Raw genomic sequence first — 26,270 nt, forward strand, 5'->3', positions numbered from 1 at the left:
TATATTTATTTCAGTTATGACAACACTATTTATAGACCATAGGCTGATATCCCTACTCAGAGTTTTACTCCATCCTTTGTCAGTCACAGTTGTCATCACAGGACACAGGAGCATGAACAAGATGAAAAAGAGACCCTGTCACTGCTTTGTGAGTGGGGAACAGAGAGGAAACAATCTAGGCACTGATCTTGCTGCCATTACTCCCAGCAGAGACTGGAGGTACTCAGTGCTCACCATACCCGCCTCTCCCTGTGAATCAGAGCTACGAGACGGTATCTTGCACTGCTGGACATGGGTGCTAAGGAGGCTGTGGTGGATAAAAAGAGAGCTGGGTATTAGAAATGGGTTGGAGAAGACCAGACTTTAATATAGCATTTAGGTCGTCAGAGTGAAATTTCTTATAAAGAATGTTGTATTTAATAATAATAAATGTTCTTCTTGCTCTTTGAGGCCAAGACTTTACTTGGCTAAGGAAAGTAAAACTATACTAAGGAAAAAGCAGTGAATGACAAAGGCATGATGAAACAATCTTGGGCAACCTGATCTCTACAGTTCAGCTACTTAAAACTATTTTGGGTTTGGGTGGGGCTGGAAAAGGATCTAAAAGAGTTAATTTTTCCACTGCTTTGATGGAAGTAAATAGTTCAGGAAAGACTGCCTGTATTTGGTGGACTAGCATGTTGTACTTGTAATGGCATTAATCACACCTGAATACAGGTTCTGATACATAGGAATAACAGTCAACCTCAGCAAATGTATAGTGAGACCAGGAACAGCATTTTGATTCTAGGTTAACCACTGCCAATGAGCAAGGTAGGATTTTTCTTGCTTCACTTTAGGCATTTAGAAATGCAGTTTCAGATCTAACCAAGTTTACAAGACTGCCTTTACAATCAGCAGAAAGAAAGACACTTGTAGAAGGTGATTCATCCTGTCTTAAAATAAGCATGCGTATATTCATCCTGCCTCTTTCAGACATCTCTCTCTGCATGGTGTGAATCACTGAAATTTCTGGCCATCTCCATTGACTGCAGAGGGACCAAAGACAATTGACTTTTTAAACAGCTAATGTTCAATGTGATTAATCCACCTTTGCAGAAAAGTAGGGCAGTATTGTTGAAGAGCTCTGATGAGGAATATGGATATAAATGAAGAGTAAAGCTTGTACCATTAAGTAGAGCCCAATGACTTATAAGTCAGAAATGTAGTCCAAAAAAGGCATGTGATGGATTCAAACCCAAATTAAAATGAGGCTGGAAGCTGAGCAATAAAAGTATCTCTTTAGTAAGCATACCAACTTAGAGAACTTGGCTTTGCGCATATCAATCATAAGGGTACAGTGACATTTCAAACTAACAACAAAGCACGCTGATAGCGAAGACGACGACCTGCTGTAATAGAAGTGGAGAGAAAGCATGTATTACTTTTTTCTAGGCAATTACAACAGAATAAATGAGTATTTATTTAAAAATAAACAAAAACTAAGAAAAAAATTGGTGCATATATGTAAATGTGGTCAAGGAAATGGCTAAAGTCTTGTGCTGATTTTGGCTGGGGTAGAGTTAATTTTCTTCACAGTAGCTAGTATGGGGCTATGTTTTGGATTTGTGCTGAAAACAGTGTTGATAACACAGGGATGTTTTTGTTATTGCTGAGCAGTGCTTACACAGAGCCAAGGCCTTTTCTGCTTCTCACCCCACCCCACCAGTGAGTAGGCTGGGGGTGTGCAAGGAGCTGGGAGGTGACACAGCCAGGACAGCTGAACCCAACTGACCAAAGGGATATCCCGCACCATATGACGTCATGCTCAGCATATAAAGCTGGGGGAAGAAGAAGGAAGAGGGGGATATTTGGAATGATGGCATTTTGTCTTCCCAAGTAACCATTATGCGTGATGGAGCCCTGCTTGCCTGGAGATGGCTGAACACCTGCCTGCTGATGGGAAGCAGTGAATGAATTCCTTGCTTTGCTTTGCTTGCATGCACGGCTTTTGCTTTACTGATTAAACTGTCTTTATCTCAACCCATGAGTTTTCTCACTTTTACTCTTCCGATTCTCTCCTCCATCCCACCAGAGGGGAGTGAGCGAGCAGCTGTGTGGTGTTTAGCTGCCTGCTGGGTTAAACCACGACAAGTCTAAAGACCCTTTTCCTCAACATGAACTATCAATAGCGTTTCTGTGAAAGAAAAGCAGCATTTTTATTAACACTAATCTCTACAAATTGACAAAGATTCTGTATCTCAGGCAGAGGAAATGTTGATCTAGTTTGGCATAACAAAACTAGATGAATGTTTACAGTCTACATAAATGTTGTCCCATGGTTGCAGAAGAAGACTGGAACCTACTCAGAGAAACTATAATCTTCAGGCATGCCTTGTCAATCTTCCTCCCAAAAAAGAGAAGTTTACAGCAACTATCCCAGAAGAGGTGGAATACTGAATAGTGGATAGATCTCTGAAATATCTAAAAATGTATAAGCCACTCTTTTGAAATGTAAGTCTTGGAAAGTGATCATCAGTGACGCATAACTTGTTCCAATGGCCACTCTGAACTAGGGATGTCCAGGAGGTTACGTATTTCTCTGTTAACATATCGGGGCATCTCATGAGGGAAGGCGTATTGGAAACCATATTCTAGAATAAAACCTCAGAGGAAGCAATCAAAAGCTGTTATATTTGGTATAAGGCATATAACAAACTTCTCATAGCAATCAAGGCTCTGATGTTGAAGCATTCTGGATAATCAGACTAACCATCATTCAGGTGATTGGAATGGTATTCAGCATATTAATTATTACAAAAAGGTACAGTAAATGTTCTGCATGCATTTTGAGATTATTATTTACGAGGACAAAATTGAAGAGAATAGACCGGTGAAGAAAATACTCATTTCACTGCTGAAAAATTAAGCTTATTCCTCATCTCACACCTCCTTGTTACTTACTGATCACCACAGCTGATAGAAGCTGGGCCAATAGCAAAATGAAACTATGGCAACAGGTGTACTTACGTGTTTGTCTGACACTCAGCCTTAAAAAGCATATTGTTCTTTTCAGAAATTTATCACTAAATTCTCTAGAACATGTAAGTCACCAAATTCTGTCAAAATATTGGAGAAGAAGTGGACGTGGAAAAAACAAACAAACAAACAAACTTGAGTTATGGCATGCAACAAAGCCAAATGACAGAGTTAAGGAGGAAGTAAAAATTTTCCTAAGGACCACTGATCATCCAGAGCCTAAGGTTTCTGTAGACATATGGACACTCTCCTCCTTGTGGTCTAAAAAGAGACTGAGAGAAAGAGCAAGCAAAGGAGGGATTTTGTCCCTGTCTCTCCAAGTCTAAAGCTAAGTGGTAGAGCCCGAAAGCTCTTCTGAGCTTGTCTTGTTGAACAACCCAGATAAGTCTCTGCTTTATGCTATGTACCTCCTCCTATGTCTACTTGCAAAGGAGGAAGGCCAGCTATGGCATGCTGTAAGCAGTTCCCCAATCCAAATGAGAAGAGGGGGCAGAAATAAGACCCTGCAATGTAATTCAGAACACGTGTCTGCAGGTTAGTTTGTACACAAGCTGCCGGCTTCAGCATCGGGCTTTGAATAGAGCCCTGCTGTGACCGACAGGGGTACGGTAACAGTGGAGCTACTGATGAGTCTGGTATTGCCCTTGATTTTCATGTTGAAAAGGTAGAGAACTCCCTTTTTGTTTTATTCCAGACTCAACAGAAAACAAATCCACACTTTTAAGGAAATATATTTACCTAGAGAAAAAAAGCCCTACATACCAGTCATTGTTATGTTAGAGCATCCTGCTGCACAGCTTTTACCCTTTCAAATGTTTTTTTTATTGCTTGAATCTAATTGAATATCCATCTCATTTCAAATAAAATTTAAAAAGATATCTCTCTTCTTTTGCTTATACCTTTTCTCTCTCCATTTATTATTCAATTCAGTCGGATAATTGCATTCCTTAATGTCATTACTCTCTATTTTTCCCCATTTCTTTTACACGGAGAGATTGCAGGCCTGAATCTGATCTTTGGTAAAGCCAGTAAAGTAATCTGAAATCACTGGATTTATTCCAGTTTTTGCTGTAGTGTAATATAAATCAGAACCTAGCCTGTTTGTTTCACCCTTAGTTTGAGGTTTATGTTATCAGCAGTAAATTATGACTGCCTCTAACTTCAGTATGGTGTTACACAAACACACAAATTCTTATTTTTCACTGATGAACTTCCCATCATTTTGGGATGGGAAGCATAAGTTTGGTTAAAATCTCATAATAGAGCCGTATGTGTTGCATGAAGGAGAATGCCGGTGTTTCAGGGTGAGTTTTGCTTCAATGTGTTCCTGAGGTCACTGATAGGCAATATACCAATATCATGAAAGTATATTAACTCTACCTATACCTGAGAATCAATTTCTCCCAAAATTACTACTGAAACGGTGTCCACAGTTCTTGAGTCACAGAACCATGGAGGCTCTCAGAGACATCTGAAGACTGTGTGATGCAAGGCCCTGCTCAGAGCAGGGTCAGCTAGAGCAGGTCCACAGTGCTTGGCATTGCCCGGCCCTGTTTGGCTTTCATCATATCTGGTACTGTCTGCTCTGGTGCCTCTGCCAGTGTCTGGGGTGGTGTTCCTTGCCTGGCTTTTCTGCCCTGATAGTAAACACCTGGAGGTGGATTGCTTTCATCTTCCACTCCTACAGGTCGTCACAGCCCTTTTTCCTTGCTGGCAAAGTGCAGGCATGGAGCTGCTGTGTGTTTGGATCCATGGGTTTTGACAGAGGAGTAGGAAGATGGGACTGAGCCGAGTGAGGGAGTCTTTCTCCCATGGGGATTTTGGAGAGCTGCAGATGCCATGACACGATGCAGTGTCCATTGTGAAGTAAAGGCTCCTGGTCACTGAAGAGGATCCAGTTGTCTGGCTTACAGGAAAGACAGTGAAGGGAGAAAGACAACGGCTGCCACCACTAGTTCCATCTAAGCTGACTGACCCCTTTTTCAAAAGGTTTAATAGTCGTGTAGTACTTACTTACTTCTTGTCAGCATATTAAAAGATCTGTATGGTAACTGTATTGGGTTTACATGTCAAGGTTTCGGTAGCGGGGGGCTACAGGGGTGGCTTCTGTGACAAGCTGCTAGAAGCTTCCCCTATGTCCGATAAAGCCAATGCCAGCCAGCTCCAAGACAGACCCACCGCTGGCCAAGGCCAGCTATGGTGGTAGCGCCTCTGGGATAACATATTTAAGAAGGCAGAGAAAAAACTGCACAACAGCAACTGCAGCTGGAGAGAGAAGTGAGAATATGTGAGAGGAACAACTCTGCAGACACCAAGGTCAGTGAAGAAAGAGGGGGAGGAGGTGCTCCAGGAGCCAGAGCAGAGATTCCCCTGCAGCCCATGGTGAAGACCGTGGTGAGATAGGCTGTCCCCCTGCAGCCCATGGAGGTTAACAGTGGAGCAGATATCCACCTGCAGCCCATGGAGGACCCCACGCTGGAGCCGGTGGATGCTCAAAGGAGGCTGTGACCCCATGGGAAGCCCGTGCTGGAGCAGGCTCCTGGCAGGACCTGTGGAAAGAGGAGCCCACGCTGGAGCAGGTTTGCTGGCAGGACTTGTGACCCCAGTGGGGGCCCACACTGGAGCAGTTTGTGAAGAACTGCAGCCCATGGGAAGGACTCACATTGGAGAAGTTTGTGGAGGACTGTCTCCCATGGGAGGGACCCCACACTGGAGCGGGGAAGAGTGTGAGGCGTGCTCCCCCTGAGGAGGAAGGAGTGGCAGAGACAACATGTGATGAACTGACCACAACCCCCATTCCCCGTCCCCCTGCACCGCTCAGGGGGAGGAGGTAGAGACATCAGGAGTAAAGTTAAGCCCCGGAAGAAGGGAGGGGTGGGGGAAGGTGTTTTAAGATTTAGGTTTTATTTCTCATTATCCTACTCTGATTTGGTTGGTAATAAATTAAATTAATTTTCCCAAAGTCAAGTCTGTTTTGCCCGTGACAGTAATTGGTGAAAGATCTCTCCCTGTCCTTACCTCGACCCACGAGCCTTTCATTCTATTTTCTCTCCCCTGTCCAGCTGAGGAGGGGGAGTGATAGAGTGGCTTTGGTGGGCACCTGGAGTCCAGCCAAGGTCAACCCACCACAATATCATACAACAGTACTAGAGCCTTCTCCTCTAAAATATCTTCATCTTTTGCACATAATAGGGGGGAAAAAAGGGGTTTTCCTGTCCAGTGTCGTTCTGCTATGCAAGGTATAGGACAAGGCTTGGGGTCATACCTGTTTCATGCAAGTTGGCTTAGAAATTGTGTTAACAACGGATGTGAGCAGGTGCTTCACAAGTTGCCTAGGAAGCACAGAATCATAGAATGGTTTGGGTTGGAAGAGATCATCTTTTAAAGATGATCTAGATGATCTTTAAAGATCATCTAGTTCTAATCCCCCTGCTATGGGCAGGGACATCTTTCACTAGATCAGGTTGCTCAAAGCCCTGTCCAACCTGACCTTGAACACTTCAAGTGATGGGGCATCCACAATTTCTCTGGGCAACCTGTTCCAATGTCTCACCACCCTCATCGTAAACAAAAATTCTTCCTTATATGCAATCTAAATCTATCCTCTTTCAGTTTAAAACCATTGCCCCTTGTACTGTCATTATAGGCCTTGGTAAAAAGTCTCTCCCCATCTTTCTTATAAGCCCCCTTTATATATTGAAAGGCTGCAAGAAAGTCTCCCTAGAGCCTTCTATTCTCCAGGCTGAACAACCCCAGCTCTTTCAGCCTGTCTTCACAGGACAGTCCTTCCAGCCTTCTGATCATTTTTGGCGGCCCTCCTCTGAACCCACTCCAACAGGTCCTTGTCTTGTACTGGGGACCACAGTATCCCCAGGTCCTTCTCTGCAGAGCTGCTCTTAATCCATTCATTCTCCCATTTGTATTGATACCTGGGATTGCCCTGACCCAGGTCCAGGACCTTGCACTTAGCCTTGTTGAACTTCATGAGGTTTGCATGGGCCCACTTCTCCAGCCTGCCAAGGTCCCTCTGGATGGCATCCCTTCCCTCTAGCGTATCAACAGCACCACTCAGCTCGGTGTCATCTGCTAGTGAAGCACTGCTGTTGGACAAGGTCATTTTAGTTGTAGCCTTTGGTTTGGATGGGAAAATTCTTCTCTTCCACATGTACTCTTCCTTGGGTACTTACTTCCATGGAGCTTTGGGTATGAGATCATTGGGTTTTTTGTGTGCGAAAGACAGGCTCCGGCTCCGGATTTCTTCTTCTGTGAAACAGTAAGTGTATTTGAAGGAATGAAGCATCTGTGTGGCTTGATAGCCTGCTTTTATCTATCCTTCATGCTGACATTAGTAGAGAAAAGGCAGTGTCAGAAGTAGCCTGAGGAGAAAGGAACAATGCTGGGAGTTGTTGGAGTTACAGTTACTATCAGCACACAGCTGGAAATTTGATAAAACAACCTGCTCAAAAATAATATGAAAATTATTCTGTTATTGTAGATTATACACATAGTTCTCTGCTTCCCCCAGCATTTAATTGTTTTGCGGTTTGTTACCCCTATATATGTATTTATGTTGGAGTCTATACAGTGTTTAATGTACCATTTATAGATTTGTATGGTGTCAAAGATTGCAAAGACACCCACCACACTTGCCTGCTCGATGCCTGGATTTCACATGTAGTCCCCAGGAGTCAGCATGTTCCTGTGGGAGCTTGTGGGCTGGGAGTGGGCAGAGGGGTGGGGATGAAGCACAGCTTTCCTTCCAACCTAATGAGTGCCTGCCAGCACAGCTGAGCTGGCAAAATGAGTGTTGTCATTTGTTTCTGGCATAGTCCACATGACTCATTCCCATTTCCCAGAGCCAGGGAAGAGCAAGAAAAACATGCACCGTACAAGGGAACTCATTTAATGCACAGACCTCATGAGGCTGCAGAGATGTTGGTTGACTAACCCCTTCAGCTCATGCAGGATTACTGGGAAAACAAGAGCATGAACATGGGCAGGTGTCAAAGCAGCCAAAATATACTGAGATAAGTTGGGGTAGCCCCGCTCAGTTAGGTGCCTGTGCCCAGGGACATAAGGCAAATCTCCCTGCATTCCTGGAGTCAGTGAGGGGAGAGAGGTGACTGCAGTCACCAGCACATCTTCTTCAAATGATCCTTTGGATGATCCCTTTTTTTCTCAGCTACCCATGGAGGGAATTTAGTGAAACTAGGCAGCTAGTGTGGATACCAAAAGTTAGGTGGTATGACTGCTCCATTTCCCCCTAACAGCATCGCAGAGGTTGGAGGGGGCTTCCAGAGATGTTGTAGTCCAACCCCCTGCTCAAGCAAGGTCAGCTGGAGGTGATTGCTCAGAGCTGTCTCCAGTTGGGTTTTGAGTATCTTCAAGGATGGAGATTCCACAACTTTTCTAGGTAACCTGTTCCAGTGTTTGATCACCTGCAGAGTAAAAAAAGCATTTTCCTACATTCAGACAGAATTTCCTGAATTTCAGTTTGTGCCTGTTGCCTCTTGTCTCTCTGGGCATGCCTGAGAGGAGACTGGCTCTGCCATCTTTGTTCCCCCCATTGGATATTTAGACACACATTGATAAGACCCCCTGAGCCTTCTCTTCTCCAAGCTGAACAGCTCCAGCTCTCTCAGCCTTTCCTTGTATGACAGATGCTTCAGTCCGTTCATCATCTTCATGGCCCTTCACTGAACTTACTCCAGTAAGTCCACGTCTGTCTGGTACGGGGAGCCCAGCACTGGACCCAGCACTCCATATGTGTCTCACTAGTGAGCAGAGGGGATGGATCACATCCCTCAACCTGCTGGCAACACTTTTCCTAATGCAACTTGAAAAGAAACCGATTTTGTGTAACTAGGTTTAAGGCAAGCAAGCAAAACAACGCAGAACTGGGTTTTTAGGGACATGGTTGGGCATTGTTGGTGCTGTCTTCTCAGAGGAATTTGTGTTGTTTTTCAGCACAAATACGAGATCTTTAGCAGCACTCAGTTTACTCTTCCTTAGGAACAGCCAGAGTTATATTTGTTTGCACTTGGTTCCTTTGAACATTGAACGCTTGCCGAAGAGGCCAAAGGGGAATGGAGAGGAGGGGAAAGAGGAAGCAGGTGGGAATGGAGCTGTGTAAGCAACAGTTTGGGGGTGTTTTGAAATTGTTGAAACAGCAAACATGCTTCCGTAAGTCATGTTTTGCTATAGAACTTTAGCTTTTTTTTCTTCTTTCTAGGTCTTTAATAAAATTTTGGTTTGTAAAACTGTGCTTACACTGGCAGTTTACTACTGGCAAGCCAAGTGGGAGAGGCAGACCTGATAAACCTGTGCAGGAATTGCTGTAAAATATTCCAGGGAAAAAACCTTGCCATTGGCCAGGAGGTTTGAATGATGATCGTGTGGAGCACAGAGAGCTTTTGAAACAGCACAAGCATGTGTGGGACACGTGATAGCATTGCAGGAAAGATATCAAACAAAAGATATAAATAGGGAAAAACTGTTTTAAAACCAGGTATGGTCTTAAAACTGAAGGAACTCTTCCTGCATGTGACTTAATGCCCGTTACCTCCAGAGCCCCCAGTAAATCATATAAAATCAGTTTGCTAAGCCATCCTGCTGAGTCATTTTTGAGTAACTTCCAGCTGCTGCTGCAGCCCTTTCCTGCTTCCCGGGCTGGCTGGCGTGGACCTCCTGAGGTCCACTGGGGCAAAGAGCAAGTAAATACATCCTCATATTGTCCCTGCCTGCTGCTGGCATAGCCTGAACTGCTTCAGATTGGGGATAGGTCGTTTAATAAAATTCCATCTTTTAAATCTGACTGTCCTATAGACCTGTAAAAGCAGCAATTAAGGTGTTACTTAATGAAGTACTGAAGTACTACGATACTAAGCATTTCTGAAAAGCTTGTTTCTCTGGGTAGCTGATGGCCTCTTTGCAGCATTTCAGACAAGAGGACATGTTTTTAAACTCAACCTTAATTGTGTTTGCTACTTGTGGCACAACAGTAGAGTTTTATCGTTTTTCTTGATCTCTGATCCGGATTGTGTTGCCCTTGCTAATATTAATAAGCATTCTCCAGCCAGAGTAATCTCATTGGGAACAGTCTTGATACCTTTACTGATGCTAAGTGACACCCATGTACCTGGTTCCTTGTTTAACATGAATCTCTGCCCCACAATGGTTTGGAATTGAAGCATGTTGCTTTTTAGTTTGGTTTTTTTGTGTGTTTTTTCCCTTTCATGATTTTTGCCAATCAGAAAATGCAACAGAAGATGAATAACAGTGCTTGGCTTGTCACATTGCATGGTTGGAAGCATGGAAGTTGGAAGCAAATTTATAGCTTAAAAGAATAAATTTACTAAACAAAGAAATGCTTGCAGAGTGACCTTTCCTCCTCTTGAAAACTTAGTGATTGTGCAGCTGTTCTCTCCTGTCTTTTCCTAATGCATATTCATAGATTTTCACAAGGAAAAAAACATGTTTGGGAAACCATGATTATAAGTTAATTAAAAATAGTTTCATTTTAGAAAATTAAATGTGTTGGCAGCAGCATACTCATTGCTAATGGGTGATTGTATTTTTTCAATAATAATAAGAGATTCAATGAAACTCCAGAAGAAGTTAGAATATGATTAACTAGATAATCTATGTATTTGAGTTTTTATTCCCAAATAAGCCAGATCTCCCAGTGCCAGAAGTGTGAGTTTATATTTGATAATTATATGAGACTCTTGAGCTTTCTTGCAGATTATAATTCAATTCTGTAAGAAAAGAACTTTAAAACAAGAAGAAAGAATGAGTGTCTCAGGAAGGCGTTGTGACCGGCTTGGTCAGCTTGTTTAGTCCCTCGTCTCAAACAGAGCCTGGCAGATTATGTGCCGTACTGTGCTGGAGCAGCAAATGAGAGTACAGAACCCAGCAGTCCCAAATTATACCTTTCTCAAATACTGGTTTGGTTGTGTGGAAAAAATAGTTTCTGAAAGTGTTTATCAAGATGTCAGCTGTGGTTTTGATTTGCTAGAGGATATTATATGGTGAGGTACATCAGGGACGGCTAGAAGGTGTTTGGGACTTACTGGACAACCTATGGCAGAACAAGCAGCTGACCAAAACTAGGGACCTGTGTTGCAGAGGCAGAAAACTGGTTTCTTGTTTCTCTGAAACTGATGATAGAAAAGATTATGTGTGGATAAGTTTGTCCAGCTCTTCATTTGTGTATTCTTACATACATGCAGTCACACTCCATTTTCTACAGTGTTTTACATCCACATTACTGAAAACAATATAGCTAACTTTGGAAGATGGTGCTGAGATTCACAGTTCTGTCTGCTTCCACCTCTGTGTAGTGCCAGGTCCAAGGGCTCTCAAGCTAACACGATAAATACAGAAAAGTTGCTATTACAGAAAATTTGTCAGTCAAAACCACTGGATTTTTGCCCCTTGAAGATGCTTCTTTTCATGTGTGTCGTTGCGTTAAATATTAATGGGGGTAAGAATCCAGGTGAAAAGAGTCAAGTAAAAGTACACTTGGCTAAATTAAGAGAGCCAGAAGATGCTTTATAAATCTACCTAAGGTAGTTACTATAATTGCTGAAGAATCTTTAAAGGTCCTCTGGGTCCTAAGCAAAGCACCTTATGACTGCAAAGGGTAACACAGTTTAAGGGAGAAAAAAGAAAAAAGGGGAAATAAACAGGCCCCTTAAAAATTAAAACAAATAAAGCAGCCCATTGTTTCACTTAAAAGACATCTGAGTTGAAGCTAGAGAAATAACTGTATTAGTATACTTCAGTCTCTATGGGATTTAAATTCAGATTATGCCAAATTAGGTCAATGTCATACATGAGAAGATGGGGACTTCAAAGATAAGGCTGGGGCAGTTGTTCTAAATACTATAAATTGCAAACCCATCGTTTAGTCAAAACAACTAATTTCTGGACATCTGCATGTACAATGAGGCCTGTGGCAATTAACTGAAAGGTTAAACTCTCCCATATTTGTGCTAAATTTACCAAATCTTGTGGATGGGAGCTTGGCAAGGCTTCAAAGAAAGTTTAGAGCAAGCAGTGTGCTGCCCTTAATTAACAGCTGAGTGAACTCCTTGGAGTGGGTTCTTGTAGTTCAGAGAGGATGCAGGGCCTTGAGCAAGAAAGTCCTGTGGCATCTTGCAGCATTGGTAAAGGAAGGATGTGCAGAGCCTGGGGAAGGAGGATCTGCTTGCTGGAAGCACCCTAAGAAATGGTGGCCCACTTCCACCTCCAGTTACATCTGTGCACAGCACAGGGCACTTGTCTACCAGCCGTGTCCCGAAGGTGTTGAGGAATTTCTGAATGGAGTTTCTAGCCTGATGGGTTGTGGCATTTTGTACTTTCTGATGACCAAATTTCCCAAGTTTGTACCAGCTGAATGCTTTGACAAAAGACATCTTTCTTCTCGGTCTCAGGGATATTTGTGTGGCCAAGTTGTGTGCTGTCTTGGCAAAGAGGTTTGCTGCGAGCCCTGGTTGTCCTTGTGGGCTGGAGGTTGTGGGAGGGGGTGAGGACAGACCGGGAAGGAACATTGCCAAAGGGGAGAGGGACCATGAGGTGTTTCAGGAAGAGACCTGGTGCTGCTAGTAGTATGGCACCGGGGGATGTGTTGGTCATGCACAAACCAGGAGGAATGGTTGACTTTGTGCCTGCTCAAGGAAATTTCCCATAAAGGAAGTTATATAAATATATTGATTCATTGGAACAGAGCAAAGTGTGTCCTTCTGAGGAGAAAGAAACTTCCCCTTCGAAACAGGGGAAGATGCCAAAAGCAATAGATTAATATCAGGAATGGGTGATGATATGGACTAGAAATCAATGTATTCAATGTGGTCCTGTCATTAGAGATAGATGCTATACTGGAAGATAAAAATGGAAATGCTAACCTAGGCTCAGGAAAGAAATTATTCATCACTTTGAAGTTCTGTACAGGACAAGTTAAGTACTGTCTGTCATCTGATTAAAAAATAACTGAAAGACATCTCCTGTCATGAAACAAACTGTAGTAGAATTGGAAAAGGTTAAAAAAAAGGATTTCTCAAAAGGTCTCTCAAAGGACGTCTTTGGTTAAACGTCAAAGGACCTGGAAATATCTCAAAAGGTCAACATGAGTAGTACTGAAATTACTGTATTTATGTATACACCGTGCATATTTTGTGTTTCTGTATGTCTTATGTTTAATATTTGTAAGTATGTACACAAAATGTGTATAACAAACGTAGTGGATATCTCCAGTGTTAACAGTGATGGGATAAAAACCATCTATTGTGTATCAGCTATACAGTAAATATATTCATATAAATATGTGTATATGTATATATACACATACATGTGCATATATTTAAAATTACATTTGTTTTCCCACTTTGGTTTCATCATTTTTTGAGACCAAATGTGTGGACTCTTGCGTTGCTTCCTCCTAGTGGATCATCTAGTGCTGTATATTACAAGCCTGTCTGTCCACAGCCTTTTGCACCTGTGAGGAGCAGCTGCTAACATGGGTGTTGTATCAGGAGAGATTTTCAAGACACAGATAAAGAGGAATTCTGTGGACACCCTTGAATCTGTGAGAAGTTTTCATTAAATTCAAAGAAAAAGTGAAGTCATCTTTTTCAGCCTTAGAGTAAAGAAAAGCTAGAATTTATCTAACTTGAAGGCAAATAAGCAGTCTGTCTCCAGGCCTTAAGACTCCTAAATGAAAGAAGAATGTTGTGTTTTTCACTATTTCAACCTTTAATATTCAAACATAGCTTAGGTTCCGGTTCACAAATGAATTTGTGAGGTTGTGTTTGACTAAAAGCAGCAGTGAGTACAAAACAAGCGATGCGTTGGAGCTTTGTCACTAATTCCAATTTAAACTGTTCACAGCAACTTGGCTAATTGTATTAATTTATTTCTTCTTAAGGCATAATGGGGAAACAGAATAGCAAGCTGGCCCCTGAGGTGATGGAGGATCTGGTGAAGAGCACGGAGTTCAATGAACACGAGCTAAAACAGTGGTACAAAGGATTTCTAAAGGACTGTCCAAGTGGTAGACTGAACCTTGAGGAGTTTCAGCAGCTCTACGTAAAAGTAAGTTATTTGTTAAGTTCCTGTTATATGGCCATAGAAAAGGTTGCAAAGTAGTGTAAAGCACACATACGGTCAAGAGCTGCCATTCATTTAGACTAAGGAATGCCTTTGCTAGGAGAACCAATGGTAAAGACAAGGTGATACATGGGAAGTGCTACCCCTCATCATACCAATGATTCATATAGCTACAGTGACCAGAACCAAAAATTTAGGAAAAAAGCTGTGATTTACTCACAAGAAATATACTCTCTGCACTCTGTAATTTATGGGCCTCTTTCACCTTCAAAGAGTGGTTGTGGTCCTGTTCAATAAACTGCACTGTACCTGTGTAATACCACTGGAATATAAACAATGTGATTGCTGGACCTACAAATATAGAAGACTGTCCTTCTTTTGATTTAAGCAAAACTGGTGAAGTTTTGTGGCAGTGTGTCCTGCAGATAAACTATGCACTGTGCAGAAAGGATTTCTTTCTAAATTTTAAGTATTGCCTTTCTTTTTTCCATACTGTCTCTTTGGCCTCGTTATGTATGAAAGGAAAACCAGGCTGCTTGGATTATTTTTTTCTTATTTTTCTTTATTTTATCCAGTTCAATGTAGTCTTTTCCTTACATTTATTATGTATTTATTCTGTAACAAGAAGAGCATGGGGTCAGCATAAGAAGTGTATTCATGTTACAAAGATAATTATATTTTAATTCAGAATCTAGTGTCTACCTAAAGGTCAGAGACTTCAAAGTAATTTTAATTAGGAAAAATATTGGATGGCAATGATGAACAGTAGGATCAGGACGATTCATAAATACAATGTGAGGCTGAATAAAAATAAAAAAGCCTTTCAAATGTAAGTAGTTAATATTGAGCACACTGACAATTTCTGCAGACAAGTGGGACTGTCTTTTCCCTTAAATGCATGCTACAGTCCTTTCCTAAATTTCTTCAGCCTTGAACCAGACCACTCTGCAAATGATTACCTAGCCCCTTTTCCCTTCTAACGAGTGGTCTAACAAAAACTGCTAACTCCAGCTTACATAAATAAGCTTCTGTCTTCCTATTTTAATATTTATAGCTCAAGATGTTGCCTCACAATCCTTTTCTTAAGAGACGTCTGACTTTGTAATAACTGTTATTTTCAGATGAAAGAATTTTTACTGCCTAAGGTATTGTGCTTGTTATTGACTGATAATTTATAGCTTCCATTTTAAACATTACTCGGTACACATCCACCAAGATCAGACATCTAATCATTTCTCTTACCTGTTTCTGAGGAATGTAAATGGTCTTTACAACATATGTGTTCCTAATAAAGTACGTCAACTGTTTAACTCTTTAGAAATCATTATATTCTCTTTGGCAAATCACAATAAAGGGATTAATTTTTTTTAGTATTATTATTTTGTGTGTTGTGGGGAAAGATATCTTCCAAAAATAGCTTGAAACTGTTAGGACTTCCTTCCTTCAAAGGAGTGTTTGAAGTGTACACAGATATTTCACAAGATACTTTACACATGAAGAAATATCAGAGAGTAAATTCAATATCATGTTTACAAAAATGGTAATGCAAAAAATAACATGAAGAGCACAACAGTATTTTGCTCTTGAAATCTGGAGACAGCTCTGTAGTCTTACTAAGCTGCAATATCTGGCTTTTAGTTTTATGGCCCCATATATTTTTAGATATGCACATCAAATAAGATTGTCTCCCTTGCTTTGGTAGTTATGGGGTTTGAGATCTGCTCTGTAACGGTACTGTCATATATTTAGTCCAGTTTATTGTCATTCTATATATAATGTCTATATACAGGGCTAAATACTAATTTTGCAGAGGAGAAATAAGATTAGCTGTAGTAAATCCAGAGCTTTACTTCTCCTTCTGTCACAGAGATGCTTGTAAAATAACAGCCCTGGGCTCTCTGAGGAGCTAATAGTCTAAGTGCTGTCAGTGGTGGCGACTTCTCCTATGTAGGACATTCTGCCTGCCCTGGCTGCTGGCTGCAGACAAAACCCCAGACGCAAAATTTGATCTTTCCAGGAGGAGCCACCAGCAGGAGACCCAAATCATTATGATTACATTAACAGCATTTCAGTTCCTTTAATGCATATTCAGGGTGAAAATGTATGACGCGTGTGTTGATTAATAATTCTGCTGCATGAACCTATAGTTGAGAGGAATGCACTTTTTATCTCTTGGTTTGAACTGGATTTTATTGAAGAAGATTTCCATCAATAAATATATTTGGAAAAGAAATACAAGACTTATCTTCAGTTCAGATTTACATTTTCTTAAAATGACACCATTTCTTTGTTCATGAGAGTTCTGTGGTGCACTTTCATGTGGCTTGATAAAAGGGCGTTGGTCATCAGACTAAGATGCAAAGAAAGCTCTTCTTTTCTTTTGCTCACACACAACAGAAAATATCCTTAGCTTAAAGAGCAAAAGCATTTTAGGCTATATCAGATGAATTATTTTGAGGTGACTTTCCTGATTATCTCCACTTACTGCTCTTCCATTGTAACTACAGAGTGGGGTGCAGAATCTTGGGGCACAGAAACTGCATTTTTTTGGACAAAACATAACCAAAAGATGTGTCCTGGGGTCACACCTAATGTATTACTATATCTAATGCCTGCTGATAAGCTAGAGTTGGTCTGAAGGAAAACATCCAGAACATGTGTGATGTGGATGTCAGGTCCTCAACACTAACTCTTCCACTCTACGTATTTGCATCAATTGTACTGTGCTGTTTACTGATGTAGATGAAGACTGTATTGACTAAAGGGGGAATTACTCTAGCTTGGCTTGGAAGCCTTTGCTCTTGAAGTTTCCATTATGAATACAAATCATGCAGTGCTTAAAATAAATAGCAGCTATACAAATGGACTCTACAGAAAAATTATTTGCAGCACTTCTAGTAGAAGTGTCTATAAAAATATTTAGTCAAGAACACCTCTTTTAAATAAGCAGCTAATAGGCAGAAATATACTTTATACTGTTGCATATTCAGCATTGTCTGCAATTTAACAGGTTCAGTAAAAAATATTGGTATATTTTTGAGTGGATAGATTCTTCTTGGGATCCAGAATCTGTGGCAAGCTATTAGGGCTCATGTTTCCCTCCATGTTACTGAATGAAGTGAATGCTTCAGGAGTTTTTGAAATAGTTTATTGAAGAATTGTTTATGCACTATAAGCCCAGAGCCACAAAGAGACCTAAATGTTGAAACACTGAGTTAGCTGCCTTGACAATCTGTACAGAGCTTGGGAGGGGGAGAAATTTGTGGATACCATTCTGAGAAAGCTGAAAATCAAGCCGGCATGTTGTAAACAAATGTGCCCATGCAAAACCACAAGGTAATGCTCAGGACAGGAATTTGTATTAAATTCTGCATTTCTCCAGGGTATATGCATCTGTTTTCCTAAGGGAGTTGCATCTTTCAAACCTCTCCTGCAGAGAACTATCTAGGACATTAGAAGTCAAAGCAAAATCAAGTGATTGGAGCCCTTTTTCTTTCTCTCTTAAATAACAAAGATAATTTGAATGCCTTATCTTTACCACAGTAGTTTAAGTACTCATCAAGCTGTAGGAAACTCTGAATCAATTATCATGTTCCTGTAAAGAGTTTGAATCTGCACCACTCACCCTCTCATTGCTCTACCTGTGATGAGATAGGCCCTTCTGGGCTGCTGGCAATGTCCCAATTAGCTTCTTTTTCTGCAGGGAATAGTGATAAGTACCATCAGACAGTCTTGAACCTACAGTTTCCATCTTCAAAGTGAATATCCTAACTATTAAGCTTAATCCTTGCTTGCTTTCTTCATTTTCCTTTTTTCTATCCTAAAAAGTCCTTAATTCTTTTATCTTACCTAAAACATCTTTAGCATTGTGGGCAGAGAGCTGAAGGAATTAATACGCAACAGTGTCATTAAAATAAAATATACCAATAAAACATTCTGGACTGTTCCTATAATTCTTTAGGGTTTCTTGCCATCTAGAGGGCCAAATACATTTTCCTTCAGATCTTTTGAATTCACTGGGTTTAGATGAATGTGCCCTAGAGTGTGTAAGTGTGCATAATCAGTGCTAATGTTCACAGGAATTATGCATGTTTATTAAGTGGAAAATAGGCTTCTATATTGTGATACTTCTTGGAACTGGGTCACTGAACATGAGAAGCATATCCTCTGGATTAATAAAAGAAACAAGCACCAATGGTCCTTTAACTGGAAGGGTAGGGTTGGGAGTGATCATGATATAGTGCTAGCATTAAATAAAGTCATTTGCTTTGTGAATTTATTGCACATCTATTATTTAGCTATGTTTTGGGGTTTTATAGATAACGGTTAAATAAAAAAAACAGTAATGCCATTTGATTAATTACAGTCAAATGTTTTGTCATATTTTTGGCTTCTATCTCACATTTCCTGCCTTGAAGGGAATTGATTTCTAGTCCCTCATTTTCATATGTGTAGAACAAAAGAATCTCAAAAATCTATTGAAATTTAAGTGGGTATATTTGCAGCCTCTTTTCCTCTATCCAGATTTTCAAGACAGACTAGCATCTTTCTAAAGATGGCACAGAGCTCCTCAAAATGTTAGGTTAGAGCTGCGTTTCAGGCTTTCAGTGACTGTGAAGAAGTGGGATTCCAGAACAGCACAGCTGTGTTTACAGATGCCTCTAACATAGATGCAGTTGCACTGGCAGAAACTGATTTTCCTGGGATCATCTCTTTTAACTGGAAAAGCTGTGCTGGTTTTATGAGTGCGGTTTGGCCACTTAAGTTCTCCCTATAATAGGAATACTTTTTAGTTATATTATACTAATATTAGGTATATTATACCTAATCTAATTAATATATTTAGGTATATTGTACCAATCCTGTATTGCTAAAGAACAACAGCATGTTTTAAAATCAGGCAGATTAGCGAAAATACTGATGTATCTACTCATACAATGATTTTAGCCCATGCTGTTGCTCCCTCCCAGAAGATCACATCTGGGGTGCTAGCAGTCTCCCTCGACGATATGACACTATGTTTGCTAGATGCACCACCTAAAGTTACCTGCAACACAGAAAACATTATATGTATTTATTTATAAACATGACTCTAAAAAATCCTTAAACAGATTAATAGTACTGCTCTGTTACTAAATTTTTAAAACCAATATGGAATAATAAAACTATTATTGTTATGTTAGAGACAATTAGAAATAGTGTTGAATGCAAACATGTAAAGCAACAAATAGCTCTGATCCAGGGACATTACAAGGTGGCTCTATAAGAAGCAGCGCATATGTAGATAGACAAACAGAGGCTAGAAAGAAATAACAATAACGTTATTGGCATCAGTGGAAGTTTTGCTTTGGGGAGGTTTGTAGAACAATCTATGAGGTAAAAATTCTTAATGCATTCCTTAGGCACTTAATACGAATCTGCACATTTGAGACAATTACAGTAAAATCATTAGAAACAAATGCTCCTAAAGAGTAAAAAAACCTTTCACCAGAAGTGCAGTGAAAGTTCCTGTGAAGGGAAAATTAATATAGCGGAATCCAAAAGGCAGGAAGCTGAAAAGCAAAGGTATTTGTGGTCCAGAATTATTCACAGGGGAGCGCTTTTCAGCATGAAGTATATGTTTAGTGCTCCAAAGCTGTATTAAAGTTGGGTTCTGATAACTTTAAAAACAAAAGAGATCGCAATTGCTTTTCATGCAGGACTTGGTTAAAAAAAAAGGCATAGTCTGGTTGCCTGGATGTTTTCCATGCAGAACGGCTTTTGCCATTATCCCTCCTCCTCCTCCTCCTTATAAACATGAATAGGCAGGTGCTGTGCCAAAATGCAAGTCTACTAGAAAACCACATAAGAGGCTTATTATATGTTTCAAACAGAAGCTGAGATTGTGCTGCATGAATTTTAAAACAAAGGGCCAGAATGCTTCTTACATGTAAAAACAAAATGAAGAAAGCCCGAAAGGCAGTGTTAACTTTGAAGCTGACTTTGAATGACTCGGGGAAGGGAAGGATACTGGTAACATGCCCTTCTGCTGCATTTCTGTCTCTGTGCTGATCCCAGGAAAAATAATGGCTGGACTTAATATCATTTTACGGAACATCTTTTAAAATCTGTTTTTAGTAAACAGAGCTTTAAAGATCAGCAACTTGAAATATTGAAAAATAAAATACAGTAAATAAACATGGATTCTCATTTAAGCTGAAAAGTAAAATGAAAACAGTAATTTTTACAAGAGGACCAGCACACTGGGTAGTGAACTGTTCTGAAAATACGGCTGTAAATCACAACACTGGATACTAAGTGCCTTTAACAACACAGAATGGAATCAGTTTAGAGTGAAACCCTAATCTCACTGAAGCTAATGGGAGTTTTCATTCCTGATCCTTATTTAACCACTTAGGACTGCTCTTGAAATTGTTTATCGTCATGAGACTCAAGTCCTTGAAGTCTGGTGCAAGCTTCATTAATGTCCAGTCCTACAAGCTGGAACTAGAGTCTGGAGAGCTCCTCTCATCACATGTAAAGAATGTACGCATTGCTAGCTGTCATTTAAAGGCAGCAGTTATTTGAAAACTAAGTCTGTATGGATAAGTGGTGAGAGTAAGGGTCCTGAAGTTAGTAGAAAAACAGTTTCAGAGGCAAAGAAGGACAAGTCCTTTTCTTTTTGCGGCATTATGGCTAGTGGCTAATTTTAAAGGCTAAAATGTGTTTTTCTTTGCTTCTGTTGCAGAGCACATAATGACCCATATCCTCCAGACAATCTCTGGAGACTCTAAATCTAGAAAATGAGGAAGTTGGACAATTCTAAGAGATGAAATCTAAATAGCTAAATCTTAATTGCTCCAAATAGCAGCTTGTGGAGTGTCCAGGCTTGTGGGATGAATCTTCCTGATGCTTGAACAATTCAGTAACATATGCTGACACTCTCTCCATGAGAGGCAGGAATGATGGTCACATGAATCCATAAAGCAGTCCAACTGTCCAAAGGCGTCTCCAAGGCTTACAGAGTCAGCAGATGTGTGGGGATGTGAAGGTTTAGTCAAAACCTCTGATTATTACTAAGTATTGAATAGTTCTGTAATTCTGTGGTTATATGTGGTTCCTGGAGGCACTCTAAACTAACATCAAGTCCAAAGCATTGCAGAGAGTATGTCTGGCCAGGGCAAGATGATCCAGTCTGGAATGCTTAAAAATCTCACCATCTACATGCATGCCCTAGTTTCCAACATAGCCTGATAAAAGAATCCAGGCTGGGTAAATTTTCCAAAAATAGCATGCAAATTACTTTTACTTCATCTTTTATTGTGAAGGAAGCTCACCAGTTCCAAAAACTGCCATGCATTTTTATAAGGAACCTTGTTCCTTTACAGGTCACCTTTGCTCTGTATTGGATTCCTCAGAGAAATCAAAACGATGAATTTGGGATACTGTAATTATTTCTGTAGCAAAACACTGCATTCATTAATATGGTTATGATTTCCCTGAAGGGTAATACAGAAGGAGTGGTGCAGCTTGGATGGACATAGCCATTGTTAACACCAAGTATCAAAGACCTCAAAGAAAAAAAGAATCAACAAATTGTCAGCGCCAAGTCCCATAGCTGTTATGGTGTTCAGGTCTACTATTTGTTGTGACAGTACTTATTTACCATTGTTAAGTAGTCCTCCAAGCAGTTGTCAGGGCTGATCAGTGGTTCACTTGCAATCTAAATAAAATACCCATGAACGGAGCATATAAATTCTCTATATTATGTATGGATAGGTGAGATACGAAAAGGTTAAATCACCTGCTTGATGTCTTTGGCAAGGTCAGGGTTGAAATTATTTCGCAGGTCAAAATATAAATGTCCCTTATTTTATTTCTTTGGAATGAGATTATTTTCCCCTACAAAACGGCGTGGGATGGGGTTTCTTTGGCTTGCTGAGTTTGTACATGCAAGTTAGTGTGGCACTTTTGGCCAGACTTTAATCAAATGTCTTCTCTAGATCTATGCTGTGATCTGCAGTCTACAGTTAAGCTGTGACCACGTCTTAGTGGAAACCTGTATTTTAGGTTTTCAGTAACTTTGATTTGGAAAACTGGATCATCCTAAAACTTGTTCTGAAGGCTAGTAAGCATGTGTTTTTGTTACTTGAGACAAAGTAAACTAAGGTCTTTCAGGGACTTTACCTTCTCCCATTTCTTGAACTGTAAACATTTCTGTTTGTTTAAAATATAAAAAAAGCTGTTTGGTGTTACAAGGCTCCTGAAGGAGCCTTTGAAACCAGGGCACTTCATTTCAGCACTGGAATAAACTAATATGATGTAAAGCGATTTGTTTTCAAACATAGAAGTGTTTTCCTCTAGTATCAGAGTCTGCCTCCAACTTCTCACTTGTACACAAGGCCTGTGTCTGAAAACAGCGTTTTTGTTTCGTAAGGTATAAATGGGAACTTGGCACTCTGAACTGGGTCCCTTCACTCTGATGCAATGTCTCTGATTTCATGCCTCAGCTTCACCTCCCCCTCTCCTCCCAGGGAACTCATCAGTCCTTCAGAAAATTAAATTACCTTAGTGATATGTACTTCCAGAGCTTTCCAGATGGACAGTTGTGAATCACTGTAGCTAGGTATGAATACTCCACAAATTAAAGGGGCCCGATTAGTCTGGACCATGGCTCTCACAGCCATGTATTGCATCTCAGCCTGCTCCATCTGCTTGTGGTACTTTGAGATGGCAAATCACTATTACCACTGCAATGCACGCCGCTGTGGGTAGCTATAGCTATGCAGGTAATGAAACATCAGGTGTTTTTACAGGATTCTGTGGTGTAGAGAGACATTTGGGAGCTCACTTAGTTACCAAGTTAAGCACAGTTTTTATTATCATGTAGACATTAGTTGAGATTCCAGTCAGGTTTCTACTAATCATAGTCTGAATGTTTCCAGTACCTTGGGATATCAACTTTATTTTTCTGCAATGAGAGTAAATTTCCATCTTTTCATGTTTAATTAAGGCTCATAGGAATAGGCTATTTGCACTGACAAACCTATTGATTGCTGAATTGAGATGACTTACCGCATGAGAATTAGCTAGCTATCTTAATTTTATATTCAGTCACAAACAAAACAAAATGAGAAAAACGTGGATTGGAAGATAAAATAATCAACACAAGGAAGTTCAGACTGGAGAAGATTTTGCCATTTTGCTGAAATACATATGAAATATTCTCAGAAGAGGTTGGTGTGAAATCCACCTGTATGAGAAGTTGTGAAGTTTGGCTGCCTGTTGGATGGATAGCCCAGAACTGAATACACAGCTTTAAATAAAAACTCCCTGTAGTCCAGAGAAGCAGCAGTATAAGCAGAAGTGTAAATCAACACTACAGTTCACCTCAAAGTGAATATCAAAGTCAACTGGGGATTATTTCCATGTTAACAAAGCTATTAAGAAAAAAGGAATTAAAAATTCTTAGGTCATTAATTGAAATAAGATTTTACATGGATCTTGTCAGCAGCTTTCAACAGACGTGTATTCGATTACGAAGTTATTATAGATGCTTGTGTCCCCTTTTATTTGGAAGGATATACCCTAGAATTACTGTTATCCCTTACTAGGAAATTACACACCTGTATGCATACTTATGACTCTTAACGGCTTTCTTTGAAAGGTATTCACTAATTTGCTCCTCCCTGTCAAACTGATCAGGCTTGGAGATGGTTAAAGCCCTATTCCAAGATACATGAGTTTTGGCTATGTGATTCCTGTCCCCGGTGCTAATACCAAATACACAAGAACTGATTAAAAGGAGCAGTCCTCAAATTTGCTTTCATGTTCACAGGCTCCAGCTACCACTGCTTCTTGTGTCCATGTTGACTAGGTCTGCGTCCCTTTTCTAAATACCTTTTTGGTACTGGAAACACTTTTAGTTGTGTTGGTGTTTACTAACATAGCAGTTACAGTGCCTAATTTTATAATATGTGTTATTGCAGATAATTATGTAATTAAACTGTGTAACTGAAATGATGAGTGTTCTAAGAATGCACCAATTAAAACAAGAAATTGTGCTGTGAAAGCCTCACAGGACACCACAGCTAAAGCCTACAGATGACTTCAGGAGATGTCCTCCCTCCTAGCATGGATCTGTTTTCACCAGAATAAACTCCAGCCAACTGCTTTTCAGGCAGCTGCTAAACACGGGTAGCTGGAAGGTGATGCTCTTTGGATGTGGTCCTGGTGAAATGCAGATGTTCTCAGTTCCCTTCAGAGTCTCCCCACGCACACATATGCCTTAGCCCTGTCGGGAGAGGAGGCAGTTGTTCCCACTAAATCACTGCTTCCCACTTTCCCTCTCACAGATCCTGGTGTCACTTTGGCAGCTCAGGTGCCATCCCCAGTACTCCATTAACACTGCTAATTTCATTCAGGAGTAAAACACATCTCCTTTCCTCAGGGTCCAGTTTCTCCATTTCAGTATAAAGCATCTTTGGTACATTGAGTCTTCTATTAAATGTGCGTTGGTAAACTTGGTACAAACATCATATACACACATTAAACTACTCCCAGTTTCTTGATTAGGACAAGTCACTTCGGTGGTAATCTACCACTCTGAGTTTAGAGTTTCTAAGTGGTGACCAAATCCCAAAGTTTTCTTGGAGGAATACAGTCGTACCATTTCATGTATATCTAAAGCCACAGAAAGGCATAGCTGAGCATCAGCTTCACAGTAATGGTACTGCACACATAATTTTCATCTTATCTCTTCTGTTGCTCATTTTTGCAGAACAAGGGATGGCTCAACACTCCATTTATTACTTTAGGAAGTCATAGTTCCCAATATTTGCCTTCTTAAAATAATGTCCATACATAGCATTTTTTGTTTGTTTGTTTGTTTGTTTGTTTTTTTAAATGTAATACTTCAATAACACTTGGCCTGAGAAAGGTACATTTTCTCAGTCCCAGTATATGATAGTTCTTAAAAAGCCAGCAATAAAACTGTGGTTAAAGTCTAGAATGGCTCTTTAAAGCACATCTAATGCCTTTTATATTTTTTTTTGAGTTGGAAGAAATGCTGGTTTATAAAATAGGATTCTGAAAATGGGAGTCTATAATAGTAATAGTCATATTTAATTGTAAGGGTGCTATATTAATCTTGGCTTGAAGAAGCAATTATTTATCTATCAATTAATTCTTGCTACAGTTAAATACGGTATATGACAAGGGAAGCCCAACAAATTAGCGGCCTCGTGTTAGAATTGCAAACTCCATGCCGCAAATTAGCCCCTATGGTGGTGTTGTGGTTTAACCCCAGCCAGCAACTAAGCACCACCCAGCCGCTCACTCACTCCCTGCCGGTGGGATGGGGGAGAGAATCGGAAGGGTAAAAGGGAAAAAACTCGTGGGTTGAGATAAAGACAGTTTAATAATGGAAGTAAAATAAAATAGAACGGTTAAATAGGTAAAGCAAAAGCTGCGCACGCAAGCAAAGCAAAACAAGGAATTCATTCACTACTTCCCATGGGCAGGCAGGCATTCAGCCATCCCCAGGAAATCAGGGCTCCATCACGCCTAACGGTTACTTAGGAAGACAAACGCCACCACACCGAATGTCCCCCCCTCCCTTCTTCTTCCCCCAGTTTATATACTGAGCATGACGTCATATGGTATGGAATAGCCCTTGGGCCAGTCTGGGCCAGCTGTCCTGGCTGTGCCCCCTTCCCGCCCCCTGCGCACCCGGCAGAGCCTGGGAAGCTGAAAAGTCCTTGACCAGTGTAAGCACTACTTGGCAACTATTTAGCAACAGCTTAGCACTACTTAGCAAAAACCAAACCATCAGTGTATCAACATTGTTCTCATCCTAAACCCAAAACACAGCACTAGACCAGCTACTAAGAAGAAAATTAACTCTATCCCAGCTGAAACTACAACAGGTGTATTAGTCTATCCGCTTATTTATTTTTAAGATTCTTTTCCCCTGGCGTTTTTCTGTATAGCAGGAAAACAGTGTTTAATGGGCCTGATGTTATTTTCACAGAGACATAAATTCTGGGGTTATTCTAATATATGGCCAAGAGTAGGAAGATTAAGGACAGTTTCTTCTTCCTATATCTACTACCATGGAGTATCTTTGAAGCATGAAATATGAAAAAGAGTACATGCTCTAAAAC

At 40.4% G+C, this 26,270-nt stretch overlaps 1 protein-coding gene across 5 annotated transcripts in view; it reads left to right on the top strand.

Moving 5' to 3' along the window:
• Positions 1–26,270, top strand: part of VSNL1 (visinin like 1) — a 95,764-nt gene that overhangs the window by 29,773 nt on the left and 39,721 nt on the right. For all 5 annotated transcript variants that reach the window (XM_087773577.1, XM_087773578.1, XM_087773579.1 and 2 more), the window contains one exon: positions 13,946–14,112. In XM_087773577.1, coding sequence (XP_087629703.1) covers positions 13,951–14,112 — 162 coding nt within the window. In that variant the 5' untranslated portion in view covers positions 13,946–13,950. The remainder of the gene's footprint in view (positions 1–13,945; positions 14,113–26,270) is intronic.

The sequence above is a fragment of the Nipponia nippon genome, unplaced genomic scaffold (genome assembly GCF_047370975.1).
Source record: "Nipponia nippon isolate SJK-2023a ecotype South Korea unplaced genomic scaffold, ASM4737097v1 scaffold_4, whole genome shotgun sequence".
NCBI lineage: Eukaryota > Metazoa > Chordata > Aves > Pelecaniformes > Threskiornithidae > Nipponia > Nipponia nippon.